An 18,624-nucleotide genomic window follows, 5' to 3' on the forward strand; every position below is an offset into this window, starting at 1 on the left:
ATTGTTCAAGAGAACATCGTTGTTCTATTTGTAATAAGCGGCAACATTGGGATTTTTCAGCTTCGCACAACTCTAGAAATGCACTTACAACTCTTCTTTGGTTTTACGACCATACAATCACACTCCTACTAACACGTCAACTGCATTAGTAGAAAGACCGACTACGTCTGGCACTATAGTTGAATGACAAGTATCGCATACAAAATTTTTCTACTCCTTTGGGTACAGTGACTAGCAATGTACCTCGCACTTCATTAGATGACAATTCTAGTGTGGTTCTAAGACCCACTAATCCAACTCTTAATGACTATCTGCCTACTTTGTCAGGTACAACAGCTGGAAGACATTCCGTTACTGAACGACAAGTATACCATATTCGTAGGAATCATTCTGTTCTATTGGGTACAGCAACTGTCGACTTCATACACAATGGATGTAGATATCAAGTTAGAGCTTTATTTGACTCTGCTTCAGAATGCACTATTATTTCTGAAAAGTTGAGGAAAAGATTCAAAATTCCAACTATTTCCGAAGCAGCGTAGTTTTCGGGCATAAATGAGGAATTTTCGGCCAATTCGACGAAGACTTGTAATTTGATAATAGGTTTTAGTACTAATTCATTTTTATTAAATACTTCTGCTTCTATTTTGCAAGCATTTCAGGAAATTTGCCTTCAGTATCGGTCAATGCCGACAAATTACCAAATCTTCATTTGGCAGAATCGAATCCTTCGGAAGCAGACCTGTAGAAATATTATTAGGAACTGATGTATACCCCAGCTTATTTTACCCGGAATTCGGAAAAAGGTACTCGGATTATTATTGGTTCAAAAAACCGTATTTGGTTGGATATTAACCGGTCCTGAAAATAGTATTAATTCATATCGTAGAAAGAAAAGATATAGGCCAACTAAAAATAGCTACATTCCAACATGTAATCGTAATGAAACCAAATGATGTAGGAACTAGTTAGTTTGTCAATCTGTAATAGAACCGCTACTACTTAAAATGTTTGTAAATCATTATTTTTCATTTCGTCTACGACAAGGCACTTCGTGCAAATACTTATTGCAACCTTTTACGAGGTAATATTTAAATGTAGAAAATTCGAGATTTACGTTAGGGATAGACGTAAATCTCGCTGTATTAATAGAATCGTAAAATATGGAAAAAGAAGTAATTTTCCACTGGACCATCTTCGGAATTATTATTAAGATTAGGATTGTAGATTGACGCATGTTGGAATATCAGTTGTTCTGGCGAGGAGTGAGCATTAGTTGAAGTTTCAGCTTGAATATTGGTTGACAATAATTGGTCTATGTGCCTCTTGAATACGTATCCATCATCCAATTTAACTATATATTGTAGTCGGCCCATTTTCCTAACTATTATACCCAGCTTCCATAACGATTTGTTGGGAGTGTAATACCGAGCTTGAACTCTTTTCCCCACTCTTAATTGTCTTGATGGAATGTGATCTTGTTGATTACCTTGTATTTTTGGAGGTTTCAAAATATCCAAGCGACTTCGAATTGGTCGACCTAAGAACAATTCTGAAGGCGTTTTACCGTTCTTCAGTGGTGTAGTTCTATATTTTAAGAGAATATCTCTTATTTTCTCCTGCGTGGACGATGACTCGCTGGACATAGCTGCTAACTTATTTTTGAGGGTTTGTATGTTCCTCTCAGCTAGGCCATTTGTGGCTGGGTGTCCAGGAGCTATGAACTTCTGGAATATACCGCAATCCTGACAAAACGATGAAAATGTATCACTTTTGAAAATTGTGGCATTGTCGGATACCATTACGTCGGGGTATCCGTTTCTTGTGAAGATGTTGAGAAGAATTTCGATTGTTGAAGCTGATGTTGGTGCTGCTGTACATATGCCTACCTCTATCCATTTGGATTTAGCATCTACTACCATTAAGAAGTACTGACCTTGATAGGGACCCGCATAATCAATATGTATACGTTCCCAGTTGTTGTCCGGCTCTTCCCATGGGTGAAGTGGAGCTTTTACTGAACTACTTTTGATAGAGGCGCAACCTGGACAAGCTCGTACAAATTTTTCGATATCTTTATCGATCCCCATCCAATACACGTAACGTCTGGCCAATTGTTTCATCTTCGTGGTCCCGATGTGGGTGTGGTGAAGCTCTTTTAAAACTGTATCTTGTAAGGAGGATGGTATCATAATGCGTTGACCTTTAAATAATATATTCCCATCAATGGTGAACTCAGAGTCTGCCGCCGCCGTATGGCGCAATTCATAAAGTATTTTAAAAAGTTTTTCATCATTTTGTGTCTCTTCTCGAATTTTTCCGAAACTTAACCTTTTCGAACAAATTTGGTTAAGAGAAAAATTGCATAATTGATGCACTTCTCTATCAATTGAGTTCACAAAGTGCTCATTCTGAGTTACCGGTGCTCTTGAAAAGCAATCTGCAGTAACGTTCTCCTCACTTTTCTTATGAACAATTTGGTAATTGTAACCGCTTAAAAATGCTGCATACCTTTGTAATGTGGCTGAGGTCATTTGTGGTAGTTTGTTGTTCTGATGAATTATCCTCATCAACGGTTGGTTATCCGTAATAAGATTAAATTGTCTGCCAAACAGATACTCGTGGAAGTACTGAACAGCGTAATAAATAGCCAAAGCCTCTCTATCCAACTGCGAATAATTTTGTTCTGCGCTTGTAAGCGATCGCGAGGCAAATGCAATTGGCCTCTCTTCTCCATCCACTAAATGGGAAAGAACACCAGCTATTCCAGTTGGACTAGCATCACATGCCAGCTGAAGTGGCAACTCGGGGTCATATGGCATTAGTACTCGATCGCTCGCGATTTCCTTTTTCAATTTGTTAAACGCTTCACGACATTCATTTGACCATTTAAACTTTGTATTTTTATGCAGTAATTTCCGCAATGGAGTTGTAGTTGTGGATACATTCAAAATAAATCTCGAGTAGTATGTGACCATCCCCAAAAAAACGCCTAACGTCATCAACCGTTTTTGGTTCTGGCATCTGTACAATTGCATCCATTTTCGAAGCAGACTTTTTTATCTTATTCTTCAATCTTAATCTTCAATGGTGTGGCCTAAAACTTCTATTCTGTTCTTAAAAAATGTGCATTTTGAGCGATTCAAATGTAAGTCGTACTTCCTTAGTTGTTGTAAACAACATTTCAGATTCGATTTGCACTCCTCAATAGACTTACCATGTATGATAATATCGTCAAAGTAGGATTCAGTGTTGGGTACCTGCCGCAAAATTTGATCTATTATACGGTTGAATTCTGCCGGCGCAGTCTTTATACCAAAAGACAATCTGTTCATGCGGTATGTTCCTCTTTGGGTAGAAATGGTCTGAAGAATACTGGATGGTTCAACAGCAAGATGGAGATAGGCTTTATATTATTCGGGATGCATCCGACTCTTTCCTCGAAAACATCAGAAAATTCTCCTATAATCTCTTCGATGTCGTTTTGATTATAAAAAATGTCCAACGAATTCTCACCTGGATTCAAATTGTCCAGTTCAGTCAAGTTGATATTGAGACGTCGAATCCATGATCTCCCCACTAACGCTGCACATGTATCCGGAACGATATATACATCGTCCGAGGTTGACACACCATTAAATTCTATGTTAACACGTACTTTGCCATCTGGCACAAAGGTATTTTGCGTGTATGCGGAAAATTACATTTGTAGTGGTAATTACCTTATTTAGGTTCAATTCTCTGAATTGTTTCCTAGGAAGAAATGTAAAGCCAGACCCTGAATCGACTTCGAATTTCACTGCTTTCCCCTCAATATTGGTGTTTGCGTAATAGCGTTCAGAGTTAGAATTTTGAAAATTGTTCTGATAAACATCAATTATCCTGCAAACACCATAATCATCGTGTTGTATATTTTGAATTTGATCCGAGTTTTTCTGTGGTCGTACCATACCGTTCGTCTTCAATGACGTTATACACACTTTACTCACGTGTCCCTTTTTGTTGCAACTTGAACATTTCAACTTATCCTTTTTCGTACGGCATTCCTTAGCCTGGTGATTGTTCCTCCCGCAGCGAAAACATAATCCGGCAATACCTAAATCTTCATAGTTCGCCTGTTGACCTGTGGACGTTTTTGTCCAATCCTCCTAATTTCCGAAATTTTATTTATATCCGTAGTGACGTTTGAAGCACCAGCCGTATCTGCTAGCTCTCTCGCATCAACCTTTGCGGCCTCAAGCGCTAAAGCTTTGGTGACAATCTCATCAAATTTTAGTGAACCCGCCTGTAATAACTGTTCCCGGCCGGTAAAAATGAGCACGTAGAAAGATATCTGCTATTGAAACCTTGCAGGTACAGGGAGAGGTGAAGTCACACTCGCCTATTTCTGCACGAAGGGTTGCAACAAACTCTGCAATTGTTTGTTGATCATTCTGGTATTTGGTCAAAAAGCGATGCTGTGCCACTAGTATATTCCTTGTGGGTGAAAAATGACTTTTCAACAATTACATTAAGTCATCATAATCTAGTTCAGCCGACTGTTATTAATATATAAGGCAGTAAAAAGATCCCTAAATGTAGGCCATGATAGATAATCGCCGTTGAAGATGTCCGTATCACATGTCGGAAGAGGTAAATTATGACTTACATTATCAAAATTTGAATCATTGTTTGGATGATGGGAAACTTTAGGCTTAGTCTTTGCTTCCAATTCATCAATCTTAATTTTTATCGACTTTGAACATCGCGCATAAACAGTAAGGGTACTTTGGAATTTACTTTCAGCCACTTGAATACCTTCTGGCTCAGCGTCTTCAGAAGATTCAAGATCGTCTAAACACTTATCGAAAGTAATTTTCACCTTTTCCCAACACATCTTCAATTCATGTTCCTCCTCGCGTATATTATTAAAGTTTGCCTCAAATTTTATAACGGAGTCTGAAGCACGAGTGAAACGTTCGTGGGCTGTCAAAGGCATTTTTCAAAATTTTAAGATTGGATTAATTCATAAAACAGTATAAAAATGGAAGCAGTGTTCAAATTCACAAAAAAATCGAATTTGAATTATAAATTTCTAAAGTAACTATTTTAAGTAAAATCGACCGACCGTTGGGTAACTAACAATAAATTAGTAAAAGGAGGAAGAAGAATTTTATCTTTCACTACACAATTACTAATATTAAATTTGTGTGAACAAACCTTGCATTAAACGCAGTCACTTATTTTGATCACTATGTGTTTCACTAGAAAATTTACTCCAAAATAATTTTCATAAAATTTAATTATTGAAAATAATTTATTTATTTAAGTATTTGCGGAAAAAATGCAAATTTTAATTATCAATTATGGCTGTTGTCCAATGTAAACATACGCAGCCTTGATTTTAAAAGTACCGATCACTATCTATCAACAGGTACTGTATAAAATATAATCGCGCAATGATGTATTAAATAGGGATTAAAATAAACACTTGTTGTTTTCTTTTTAACATAGACACGTATATTCATCCATATGTATGTATTTATGTATGCTTATGTACTTTTCCTTTTGACACAATCACTTAATATCAATTTACTAACCTTTAAAAAAAAGCAATCTTAAAAACTCTCCAAACAAAAGGGCATATGCTGAACTTCTTCGTGTTTTATCCGCTTGGTTAAGATCAAGATGTGGAGATTATCCTCGATTCGAAGCAACAATTTAATTAATCCGGTTCGAAGCGACCAATGTTTCGGCGTCAATCCGTTATGGTTCAGTGTAAATGCACAAAAAGAATAAAACACAAAGGATAATTATTAGTTTTATAAAAGGAAAAGATTTGTCTTCCTTTATTTATATATTACCTTAAGCATGTATGCACAAGAAGTGCTTCTTAAGGCTTCTAAATGACGAGAGAGTAAACAACTACTTATTGCTAAGTATGGAAGTCAACAAAGTTTAAATACAGTTAGCGGTTTACTCGTTGAATTAATAAAAGTTTTCCATCAAAGATGTAAACTGAAGTAGTAAAAAATACCTCAAATAATCGATTTGTACATAAACATTCTATTTATAGCATGTTTAATAGAAATGCACCACGTGTTAACTTTCCTACCGAAGAACGTGCTCATTTTTTGCCTTTATTGTTATTTATATTTTATTTACACGCATTTTCGCACAGCAATACTTAAAGTAAATAGAGTAAATCATCCTCAATATTCGTTTTTTTCGTTTGGGTATTTTGTTGAAATGTTTGAATAAAAGAAATTTCCAAATAGTTGCATTACTTGTTGCATAACAATCAGAAATATATTTTTTTAAATTCGTTAAGAAAATTAAATTTGGTTAAGATTCAACTATGTATGTAACTAAATTTTAAGTTCTTAAAAGTACTAAAACCGGGGTTTTTTTATTCGTATTTCAAGATTTTTTAGGGTGTTTGCCAAATTTCAAAAATAGATTCTTGTTTCACACTTTCAAAAAAAAAATTACTTTGCAGGTATTTATTTTTGGCGCGTGGCTTATCATAATCAGGAAAGAACTGACGACAGAAGTCACGATAAGAACCTATAAGGAAGTTCCCTTACATAGTGAAAGGAATAGGTAAAACAACTATAACTTAAAGCATTATAGCTAGTTCGCCCATTTTTGTCCAAAATATTTATTGAAACAAAGAAAAAACTGTTTCCAATGTTATTAAACAGTACCGGGAGAACTTGTCAGTTGATAGAAAACCTGGTTCAGGTAGAAGGAATGGTCCACATGATGTTTCTAAAGCCAAAAAATGTAAGACACTTACTTACTTATATCAAATTTCATCGCTATAATTGTATTTTTAAGTCAGTAATGAGCGTTAAAGTCATTTTCTGAAGGGGACCTTATATGGGGGGTAGGACCATTTATGGACCGATATACATAAAATTTGGTTGAGAGATATTGACTTGCATGAAACTTATGTGTGTCAAATTTCATCGCTATATTCCCATTTTTAAGCCAGTAATGAGCGTTAAAGTCATTTTCTGAAGGGGACCTTATATGGGGCGTAGGGTCAATTATGGACCGATCCACATAAAATTTCATAGAGAGGTTTTGGCTAGTAAGAAACTTACTTATGTCAAATTTCATCGCTATACTTTTATTTTTAAGAGAGTAATGAGCGTTAAACTCATTTTCTGAAGGGGACCTTATATGGGGGGTAGGGTCAATTATGGACCGATATACATAAAATTTGGTTGAGAGATATTGACTTGCATGAAACTTATGTGTGTCGAATTTCATCGCTATATTCCCATTTTTAAGCCAGTAATGAGCGTTAAAGTCATTTTCTGAAGGGGACCTTATATGGGGGTAGGGTCAATTATGGACCGATCCACATAAAATTTCATAGAGAGGTTTTGGCTAGTAAGAAACTAACTTATGTCAAATTTCGTCGCTATACTTTTATTTTTAGAGCGTAATGAGCGTTAAACTCATTTTCTGAAGGGGACCTTATATGGGGGGTAGGGTCAATTATAAACGATATACGTAAAATTTGGTTGAGAGATATTGGCTTGCATGAAACTTATGTGTGTCGAATTTCATCGCTATATCCCCATTTTTTAAGCCAGTAATAAGCTTTTTAGTCATTTTCTAAGGGGGACTTTATATGGGGGTAGGGCCAATTATAGTCCTATATCTGCCATAATGCAGAATTACTTTGCAGACGTCAAAAAACTGACCTATGCGAAATTTTGTGGTATTTGCTTCATAAAAACGAATTTGTGAATATTTGAAGCTATTTATACAGTATTCGGGGGGGTACATTTGTATGGGGGCTATGTGAAATCGTTGACCGATTTTGCCCATTTTCAATACCAAACATTTCTGATCAATAAAATATATTTTGGGAAAATTCATCTCAATAACTCTTATTTTGTGGACGCTATCGTGCCAAGAACAGACAGACGGACAGACGGACGGACATGGCTAGATCGTCTTAGAATCTTACGAGGTCCCAGAATATATATACTTTATGGGGTCTTGATGGTGGGTATAAAAAACATTTTTGAAAATTTGACATTGTTTGGTTACACTGATTTGATTTTTAAAGTCATGGTTAAATAACCAATATATAACATTCTAGAACATATGAACTTCCTAGGAATGATAGGTAAGTCGCGAAAGTAAAAAGTTTCCTGAAAAAAATTAAATTTCATTAGGTTTTCTTAACTTCAACATTGAGTATTATGTTTATAATGTTGATGTTCCTGGACATGCAAATCGTTTTAAGTTGTATCTCAATTGGATCTTTGTGATGCAAGGATATGAGCCTGAGAAAATGATTATTATTTTTTTTTTTCAAATTGACACTAAAGCCCCAAATCTTTGAGGGCCTATAACTAAAACTTTGGGCAAAAGTGAAAAAAACGGGTCTTCTTATTTTTGTTCTTTTATCATATAGTGGTGACCTTATATGGTTAATTTTTCGTGTTGCACTGTGTTAGTAAAAGTATTTTAAAATATTTTTTGAAAATGTACTTTTTAAAACTTTAAAGTCCTTTTGGAAGGACACAGGATCACGAAATTAAAAACTAACTACGCAGATTTTCCCATTAAATTTCTCCTTTTTCTGTCGGACGGTGTAATATATAACATGATCAAAATAGAAAATTAGATAGAGTCGGAAACCAGTTCTAGATTGAAGGTACGTTCCGTGTCATTGCCAAGCATATTAAAAAGAATAGGTCGAGACGTATAATAAACAAAAAATAGTTCTGTGATTTTAATCTGGATACACAGATAAATACCATACTAAGCACTTATATGATAAAGGATTGACCATCTGTTACGCAGACGATGCCACAGTGGTATAGGAAAAAAAAAAGGGAAATAAAATTCGGTAACTTCTAAACGGTTAATCCGATTTTAATGAAATTTGGTATGCACAAAAAGGAGGTGTTGTCGAGTTTAGGTTTTGAATTTGGATCTTATAGGCCAACCAGGGGCCCGGCGGGGGGTCCTCAAATTAGGACACCTCGGCTATGTTAAATTTTTAAAACGATCCTATTTCTTCATTTGAGTTCCGATTTAAAAAAAATTTCGTATATAGAATCTCCTCATCGAGCACTATAAAAAATGTCGTCATAGCGGTAAATTATCTCTTATAGTTTAGGAGATATTCGCATTTGAAAATTAAAATTTTAAAATTTTTACCGTTCTTTTTTTAGTTTTTTGATAATAGCGGGTCCAAATATTCCCGATTTTCGCCATTTCTTTTTTTATTCGCTTAACAACAAGTTTATATATCAAGCAGTGAAAGAATTATGTAAAAATCATGACTGAGTCCAAAGTTATAGGCATTTTAATTTAAAAAATTAAAAAAAGGCGATTTTTTGCCATTTTTTGGGGGAAAAAAGTATCTTTTTTCTTTTAAGTTATCTAAAAAGTTTCTAAGAAGATGTATATAGAATTTATTACTTTTTGAAAAGCTGACTTTACATAAAATACGATAAATGAAACAAAACCTAAAAATTTTTGATACCGAGGGGACCAGGTCCATCCAAAAACCCTATTTTTTATAGAAAATTCAATTTTGAGCAAAAATTCTCAAATCGCATAGTCGATATCAAATTATAGTGACCTGTTTTATATGACCCAATATGTTCTTAATCATTTTGTAACGGGTTTCGATAACCCCGCCCCTGGTATGGATATAATAGGCAAAAAACCAAAAAATCCCATTTTGGGATTTTTTTAAACTTTTTGGGAATTCCCGGATTTCTAATAAGAAAATTCGAACTTTTTATTTAATTTAGATTTTGAGTAAAAAAATCTACCTAACTGTAAAATTTCATCAAAAAATATTCATAAATAAAATTTTTATTGCAATTTGAAAAATTTGTATCTTCGCAAAAACTGAATAAAAAACATTTTTTAATTTTTTTAAAAAAAAGTATTCCGCGATTTTTTTAATTTTCAAAAATTATATACAGTTTTGAAAAATAGACAAAATTACCTTTCCATTGATATATAACATGCCTACCTATATTTTTTTAGTGACAAATTAATTAGGGAAAACTCAACATCTTTTAGAAAATTTACCTAGCACTATTATTTTCATCCATAACGTTAACTCTTAAATTTGTTACATATATTAAAAAATTTTCAGGTATTATTTTTTAAACTGTAATGATTTTTACCCCTATAGGTCACTTTAATAGGTAGCTTATTAAAGTGACCTATTGAGGAAAAATTCATTACATAAGGATACGTTAGACATATTAGGTAGAATATCATAACCCTTTAAAAAATAATTTAATTTAAGTACCTGTAATTAATATATAAGACAGGTTTATATCTGTTTGTAATTATTTGTAATTTTCTGTAACCATGGCGATCGTACTAAAAAAAATGATTTGTGCTCCATTTTATTTGAACACTCTTCAGCTCCTTTTCAAGATAAAGTGAACTTCTTATTGAAATATATTGAAACTGCACATAAAAATAAAGTGGATAAAACTGATATATGTAAAATTGAAAATTTTATAAAATCAGTTGATATAAAACTGAAGAGTGTTCGGTATTCCATTGCTAAATTTCGATCGAAATTTTCTGATTGGCTGGATGAATGTGTAGAAGTTGCTATTTGCGTATCAACTGTTGGTGCTCCCTGTAAGCAGTATGAGGATTTGAGCTCAAAATCTAAGAGGAAAAGGTTATCAACTTCACTAGAAACCTTATCTAACGAAGAAGTTTCGGACACTTTTAAAGCAATGTTAAGAAAAGAAAAACAGCCTTTGGATGCCATAAAAATTGCAAATATTCTTCCAACCGCATCACCAAGACGACTGAAAAGAATTGTAAAGAGTATACCCACACCATCATCTGATACAACGTTCACTGAGGAAGAAGCTATTGCGCTTATGTTGCAGCTGGGATTAAGTCGTGATAACTACATAACGTTAAGAAAGGCGCTATCTGAAAAAGGAGTGGATGTTTTACCATCATATGACAAAATAAATGAAAAGAAGAAAAGCATTATACCACCTCCTATTGAAATAACTGATCGGAAGGCTGTTATTGGACTCGGCGCTCTACTCGAAAATACTGCTTTAAGGATTGCTTCTGACTTTTCTTCAGACCAACTAAAAAAATAAATTCTTGTGATCTTCAACTCATTTGTAAGTGGGGATGTGATGGATTATCAGCACTCTCGGAATATAAACAAATCAACACAAGTGAATCATCTTCCGAGTATAAAAGTGTATTTATGGCATCGCTAGTTCCATTAAGAATTCGAAAGTATGCTGACAGCGATTCTCCATCAACCAGTTTCGATGATATTTGGAAGAATTCGACTCCAGGATCCAAAGCTTTTTGTAGGCCAATAAGCTTTGAGTATATAAAGGAATCCAAAACAACAACGCAAGATTTGATAAATCGTATTGAAGCAGAAATTAAAAACTTGGAACCTATAACAATCGAAATAGAAAATTATTCGTTTAACATGTCCTATGATTTAAAACTTACAATGATTGATGGGAAAGTTGGAAATGCCATTACAGGAACATCATCTACTTGGTACTGCTACATATGTGGTGATAAAAAATCAGAATTTTCGAATATTTCCAAGCAAAGATCAATAAATGAGGAAACATTACAATTTGGAATATCCCCCCTACATGCTCGCATACGATTTCTGGAACATTTTCTACATTTAGCATATGATTTAAAGTACAGAAGCATACCGGAAAATGCAAACAAAAGTGCAAATAACAATAAGGAGTTAATGGAAATGAGAGCCAGTGAGAAACGAAGAATTCAAGAGGAATTTAAAAAGCGGATGGGATTAAATATTGATAAACCACTCACAGGATATGGAAGCACAAACGATGGTAATACCGCTAGACGTTTTTTTAAAAATTTTGAAACTACTTCCGAAATAACCGGAATTAGTATGGATTTACTGCAAAAGGTCAATATTATTCTAATGGCGATAAATAGCAAGCATAAAGTGAACGCAACAAAATTTGGAGAGTATTCTACAAAAGTTTCTAAATTACTTTTGGAATTATATCCCTGGAAAGAAATGACACCTACAGTTCACAAGATATTATGTCATGGAAAGGTCATCATAGAACATAATATTCTGCCTTTAGGAGAGCTTACAGAAGAACCCCAAGAATCGAGGAATAAGCATATTCATCAGTTTAGCTCAAGGAAGTGTTCTAGGCAGTCTCAAAATGAAGATATTTTTAATAATCTGATTCTATCTTCTGATCCTGTTTTATCTACTATAAGGAAACGTTGGATTTGCTACAAAACGTTAGCATTTGAAAATATTCATGAATTTAAAGATTTACTTTATCTTTTAGATATGGACTACTGTGATACCGATTATTTTACAAAATTATATTAATTTATAAAAAAAATAAATAAAGACTATTTTTATATAAAATAAATACTTGTTAATTTTTTTAGGGATAAAGAATAAAAGATTAATCGTAAAAAGTGGCTGTAAAAATTCATAAAAATTTAGGTAGTAAAACATGCCTAACAAATGTATGGATGAAAATAATAGTACTAGGTAAATTCTCTAAAAGATGTTGAGTTTTCCCTAATTAATTTGTCACTTAAAAAACATTAGGTAGGCATGTTTATATATCAATGGAAAGGTAATTTTGTCTATTTTTCAAAACTGTATATAATTTTTGAAAATTAAAAAATTCGCGGAATACTTTTTTAAAAAAAAAAAAAAAAAATGTTTTTTATTCAGTTTTTGCGAAGATACAAATTTTTCAAATTGCAATAAAAATTTTATTTATGAATATTTTTGATGAAATTTTACAGTTAGGTAGATTTTTTACTCAAAATCCAAAATTAAATTTCGAATTTTCTTATTAGAAATCCCGGAATTCCCAAAAAAGTTTTAAAAAATCCCAAAACTGGGATTTTTTGGTTTTTTGCCTATTATATCCATACCAGGGGCGGGGTTATCGAAACCCGTTACAAAATGATTAAGAACATATTGGGTCATATAAAACAGGTCACTATAATTTGATATCGACTATGCGATTTGAGAATTTTTGCTCAAAATTGAATTTTATATAAAAAATAGGTTTTTTTTGGATGGATCTGGTCCCCTCGGTATCAAAAATTTTTAGGTTTTGTTTCATTTATCGTATTTTATGTAAAGTCAGCTTTTCAAAAAGTATAAATTCTATATACATCTTCTTAGAAACTTTTTAGATAACTTAAAAAGAAAAAGATACTTTTTTACGAATAAAAAAAAAAAATGGCGAAAATCGGGAATATTTGGACCCGCTATTATGAAAAAACTAAAGTAAGGACGGTAAAAATTTTAAAATTTTAATTTTCAAATGCGAATATCTCCTAAACTATAAGAGATAATTTACTGCTACGACGACATTTTTTATAGTGCTCGATGAGAAGATTCTATATACGAAATTTTTTTTAAATCGGAACTCAAATGAAGAAATAAGATCGTTTTAAAAATTTAACATAGCCGAGGTGTCCTAATTTGAGGACCCCCCGCCGGGCCCCTGGTTGGCCTATAAGGTCCAAATTCAAAACCTAAACTCGACAACACCTCCTTTTTGTGCATACCAAATTTCATTAAAATCGGATTAACCGTTTAGAAGTTACCGAATTATTTCCTTCTTTTTTTTTCCTATACCACTGTGCAACCTACTTAACATAACGTATTCCCTTTCTGACCGCTATGGTACATCCACGATAACCATCAGACCTGGTCTTACAAAAAATATTAATGTTCAAAATATTACCAGTTGAATTACAATTATTCATTAAAAATCTCATTAAAAATCTCAGACAAAAAATAAATATCAATAGAGTGTTAGTACTCAATCGAACCTTTATTGGTAGCTAAACTTTGTACATTGTGCTGTAAAATCTTCATTGTGATGTAGTAAGAGGCCGACTGAACGAGGAAATAATTTCTCTGTCCATGTCCAAAAAAGCAACATTTATCTTAAAATCATCAAGTACTCTAATAAACGAGGCTTCCCTCTTTTCAGCAAAATAATCCCTCATAACCCTTGTCATATTCGTGACAAGCCTTTCAAACTGAGTAACCCTTTCAATCTTCCGATGAATTATCGGAATGATAGGGTAATTAACTTTTTTGATAACTGTTATAACCAGAGTAGGCATTTTTTGCACTCGTGAATAAAATTTTATTTATTTCTCTCGTTTTACAACTCAGTTTCACGAGATTTATTTTTAATCTCGCGAGATCTTTTTTTTTTAAACTCTTCATTTTTTATGTTCACTTCATAATATGAATAGAATTTGAATAAAACTCACACACAGAAAATGTGTGCACGAAAACCGGTTTAATGGCGGTGGTAAAAAATAAATTTAGTAAGAAGAATGTACGTACATATGTATGTGAAAGATGGATGTGTGTGCGGAGAAAAGGGGTTTATGGCGACAAACAAACGATTTAAAAAATAAAAATGTTTATTTGCAAAACAAAAACTTGCATATATGATGCAATTATGATGTTACATTAGAAAAAATACTAATATTAAAAATTTGTTAATGCTATTTTATTTACATACAATATTATTATTTTTACAAAATTAAAAAATTCAAAATATTATTGACCTGTAAATTTTTATGAAAAAAAAACAAAATAAATTGCATCAATAAATGTTTTTAATACAAAAACCTAATTGACACATCGTATGTCCTATTTCTTGCTTCAATTACAATAACAATTGATATTTCTATTTGCACACGTGCACAAAGATCGTAAAAAGCCATAAAATCATAATGAAATTTCTGGAAATTTACCACATTTTAAAAATTTACGAACATATACATAAATGCACATGTATGTTTACAAACTCACACATAAAAAAGTGAATTTTCATTTTCTTAAGATTTACAATATTATACTCGTTTCATGAGAGAAATTTATTTTCCGCTCTTTAAATTTAAATATCACTCGTAAGATTTATTTTTAAAAGTCACGAGAAAAAAGATAAATTCACAAGAAAGTAAACAATTTATTTCGCTCGAATTAATATCACTCGGGAGAGAAATCAATTTGAACGCTCTTCCTACTCTGGTTATAACTGTTACGGTCCCTGCTCTTCACTATTGTCTCTTGCTATAACTTTCCTAGTACTCTTTTTCTTTTCCTTTTAATATACTTACAGGTATTACAAATGGACCCACGTGTGCGTCTATTGCAGCCTGAATTACCAACTAACCAAGGGGAATTACAATGGAGTGAAGACTAATTTAGGTACAGTGAGTATACAATAATTTAAACTAAACCAAAATTTTGTTCTGAACTTCAAGATAGTCGAAATTTTATAAATTAAGATAATTTACAAACGTAATGAGTTCGAATAAACAGTAGTACATACCTCTTCAAATCGGCTTTTTGCTAAACAATTCCCATCTGATTGCTCATTATTATCAATCATTTCAATATCATGTTGAATATCAGATGTACTTTGCAACTCTGGTTCACATTCAATTTTTTGGTTTAGATTAGTTAAAGATTGTTTTTTGTTAATATCCGTAACATCTTCACTTAATTTTATTGGGCTATTATCTTTTTCAATACTTGTAGATTTATCAGCACATTTATTCCAATGCTTCTCCATACAGTTTCGAGACATTAATATTTGAAGCTTTTTTTTTGATTTTAGATTACTTTCATTCGTATTTTTGTTATTTATTTCAATCATTTCCGCAATTTTTTCAATCGTTTCTACATCTCCTATAATTTTGTCCTTTTTATGTTCTTGTTGAGTCCTCTTCTGAGTTTCAACATTGTTATTTATTATATGCGAAGGAGCCGTTACATCATTATTTGTTAATCTGAAATATACATTAATATTATTATATATTACTTACATATATTAATGAAATATAAATTCTCACTTATTATTAAATTGTTCATCAACTGTTTTTATGTCGCTTATATTTGGATTTAAACATATAGATGATTGGATTTTTAATATGTTTCCTAATTTGCTTGCTTGTTCAAGTTTAGAATCGTTATTCGTTATGTTTGGAAATCCATATTTAACATTATTTACTTTATTTGTTTCCAAGTTACATAAATCATTTATAGTTGATGACACATCGATATCAATTACTGGAGTGGTAGTGTTCCTACTATAACGATTCAGCAATTCGCTGTGTTCCAATTGTTTATATTTTAAATTGATTGCGTTTTGTGTTTCATTACATGACTCCTTTTGATTGTAATGTGATTCAGTTTTGAAATCATTAACTAAATCGTAGGTGTCACCAGATTTTTTCATTGACTCATGACTGATTGGATTACAAATAGAATTATTTTTAATAAAAAAATTGTCTTGGTCCTGATTTTCATTTAACAATTTTTCAGTTTTCCTGTTGTCTATGTCCTGCAATGTAGTTTTGCTTAAATCCATTTTATGATTTTTATCAATAATCTTCTTTTTCCGATAATACAGTAATAATAATTATTTTATAATACGCGCATCCTGAAAATAAGATCTTTGTAAAATAAATACACAATTTAAAATTTATTATAAAATACTATCAAAACTTAAAATATTTCAAAATCCTGTATGTCGGGGAGAAGCTGTAGGCTACTCTTTATTTTATAATTTGGAGTAGGCGAGATGCCATGCCCACATATACAACATTAACTAAGGAGTGAGATCGAAAAATTCTTAACATACATATATGTTTATAAAAAAGAAACCACTAAACTTACAGCTTTATTTTTTTATTTGATTCAAATTATTATTACAATAGAATAGCCGTAGAAAGTGTCTGAAAGCCGTCCCACAGGGAAACATATGGGGGAGGGTAGTTTTTAGTTTTGAGCTCAAAGTAAACCCGTCCAGGAATAGCCAACTTGTGATGGCCATTTCCTCCAGACTAAAAAAAAATCAGTTACAACGTAAAAGCCATTAAAAAGTTTAAAAATAATAAAACAATAAATGTCATTAAATGCAAATAAATGGTATTGTTAATATTCGAAATATTTTACATGTTCCATCTCATCTTCTCCAAGTATAGAGAAAGATAACTTCAATGTCAACACTTCTGCTGGTTTATATTGAAGGCTGATGTCACCGCTTTGCTGTTTCTGATTTATAAAGTAATGTTTAACATCAATATGTTTCATATTGTTCATGGGAAATTTTTGTTGTTTTAGTGGCTCTCAATTTAAAGCTGTCCCTTACAATGTAAGAGCGTAACCAGAGGGCGAAGTCGATTTAAAATTGTCGGCGGCGGCTGAGCTAAAATAATTCGGCGGCGGCTTACAGTCGGCTCAGAGCCAATCGTTTTTATTGATATTTAAGCTATAAATGTTATGTTCAAAAATAACAAAATATCAACATTTAAAGACTTAGGATCAAGTCTCTTTGCTTAAAATATTCATTCATTACAAAATAATGATATAGATACAAGGTCTATTTATATCTTAAAAGCACATTAATGCTCTTAATACAAAATTTGCCACAAATATTAGTTTTGTATACAAAAATTCTATTTCAAGAATTTTTCACGATCGAATCAAGCCTCTTTGCTTAAAATGTTAATAATAATATTCCTTAAATATATTCAGTTACACTGGCTTGAATCTTAATGGAGAAATTGGATGGTATAGACATATTAGGAAATAAAAAATATTTAAATTAGCCAGACATACATTTTTCTTTTATTGCAACCAATTGAAAAATTAAGAAAAACATTTAAATAAATTTAATAAAAACTATCACATTTATATTAAAAATGTATCGGGAGTATTGAAAATTATAAAATATCGCTTGTTACATATATCCTTTGAAAAAATTTTGTACGTTTTCAAAATATAATTGTCCAACAATAATTCATTATGTTTCAGAACCAAAAATAATTACAGTCTTACGCCGACTCGAAGCCGGTTGACTTCGCCCTCTGAGCGTAACTAGAATATTATCTGTTGTCTGTTAGATTCAATAAGCATCGACTACACCATAGAAAATTTAATGAGCTCCTCGACATCCCGGGAGGGTTTAAAATCACTCACATATACTTTTTCAACATATATAGACTCAGTATATTTTCGTTCGTTCAACTTAACTGGTCCGAGATCTTACATCTCAAATGATTCGTCTAGGGGTTTCATAAATTCATTAATTAAACATTCATAGAGTCTGCTAATAAATCGTCCATTTTTTCTGATCTTCCTTTAAAACGAATAAGCATGGGTTAACTTAGTGTACTTTTTGTAATATTTTAAGACAGATTTTCGGAGTTCATAAAGTGCTCCTCTTATTCTGGATTTTTATACATTATAACGATACGGCGGCGGTATTTATTTTTTCCAACATGTTTACCATGTTTTTTTGGTGTAACACATATTTCGTATTAAATCAAAACGGGAACAGCTAAATAGATGAAATTTTACACAGAAGTTTTTAGTTGATGCAGTTTGTTTAGCCCACGATTTCGCCTAGTCCCCACCAGAGATTGACAATGAGTATGTATGAAACAAGTAATGCAACTATTTACTCATAATTTTTGAATACAATGTACGTTCACACAAGTTTCATTTTGAGTATCATCGTGTACGTATTCGCAATGAAATCTAATTACGTATATTCAATACGCGTATCAAAT

The 18,624-nt window shown here is 32.3% G+C and overlaps 2 protein-coding genes across 2 annotated transcripts; both read right to left on the minus strand.

Moving 5' to 3' along the window:
* Nucleotides 1-1,145: 1,145 nt before the first annotated feature.
* Nucleotides 1,146-4,978, minus strand: LOC124420606 (uncharacterized protein K02A2.6-like). Its single transcript, XM_046954067.1, has 3 exons — nucleotides 4,649-4,978; nucleotides 2,512-2,894; nucleotides 1,146-2,331 (listed from the first exon to the last, which is right to left on the minus strand). The coding sequence occupies exons 1-3, from the start codon at nucleotides 4,976-4,978 to the stop codon at nucleotides 1,146-1,148; spliced, it is 1,899 nt and encodes a 632-aa protein (XP_046810023.1).
* A 10,305-nt stretch (nucleotides 4,979-15,283) lies between these two features.
* LOC111681500 (putative uncharacterized protein DDB_G0282499) lies at nucleotides 15,284-16,505 on the minus strand. Its single transcript, XM_023443296.2, has 2 exons — nucleotides 15,901-16,505; nucleotides 15,284-15,837 (listed from the first exon to the last, which is right to left on the minus strand). Exons 1-2 carry the CDS (start codon nucleotides 16,416-16,418, stop codon nucleotides 15,339-15,341), a joined length of 1,017 nt encoding a protein of 338 aa, XP_023299064.2. The 5' UTR covers nucleotides 16,419-16,505; the 3' UTR covers nucleotides 15,284-15,338.
* Nucleotides 16,506-18,624: the final 2,119 nt, after the last annotated feature.

Source organism: Lucilia cuprina, chromosome 6, assembly GCF_022045245.1.
Source record: "Lucilia cuprina isolate Lc7/37 chromosome 6, ASM2204524v1, whole genome shotgun sequence".
In the NCBI taxonomy this organism is placed as follows: Eukaryota; Metazoa; Arthropoda; class Insecta; order Diptera; family Calliphoridae; genus Lucilia; species Lucilia cuprina.

Excerpts from the sequence above, each read along its gene's own strand:
- LOC111681500 (XM_023443296.2), bottom strand. The coding sequence starts at position 16,418 with ATGGATTTAAGCAAAACTACATTGCAGGACATAGACAACAGGAAAACT. Across the intron at positions 15,838-15,900 it reads GATGAACAATTTAATAATAA|ATTAACAAATAATGATGTAA; the intron begins GTGAGAATTTAT and ends TGTATATTTCAG.
- LOC124420606 (XM_046954067.1), bottom strand. The coding sequence starts at position 4,978 with ATGCCTTTGACAGCCCACGAACGTTTCACTCGTGCTTCAGACTCCGTT. Across the intron at positions 2,895-4,648 it reads ATGATTCAAATTTTGATAAT|TTTAAATGGTCAAATGAATG; the intron begins GTAAGTCATAAT and ends AAAAATACAAAG. Across the intron at positions 2,332-2,511 it reads ACCTCAGCCACATTACAAAG|GTTAAGTTTCGGAAAAATTC; the intron begins GTATGCAGCATT and ends TTGTTCGAAAAG.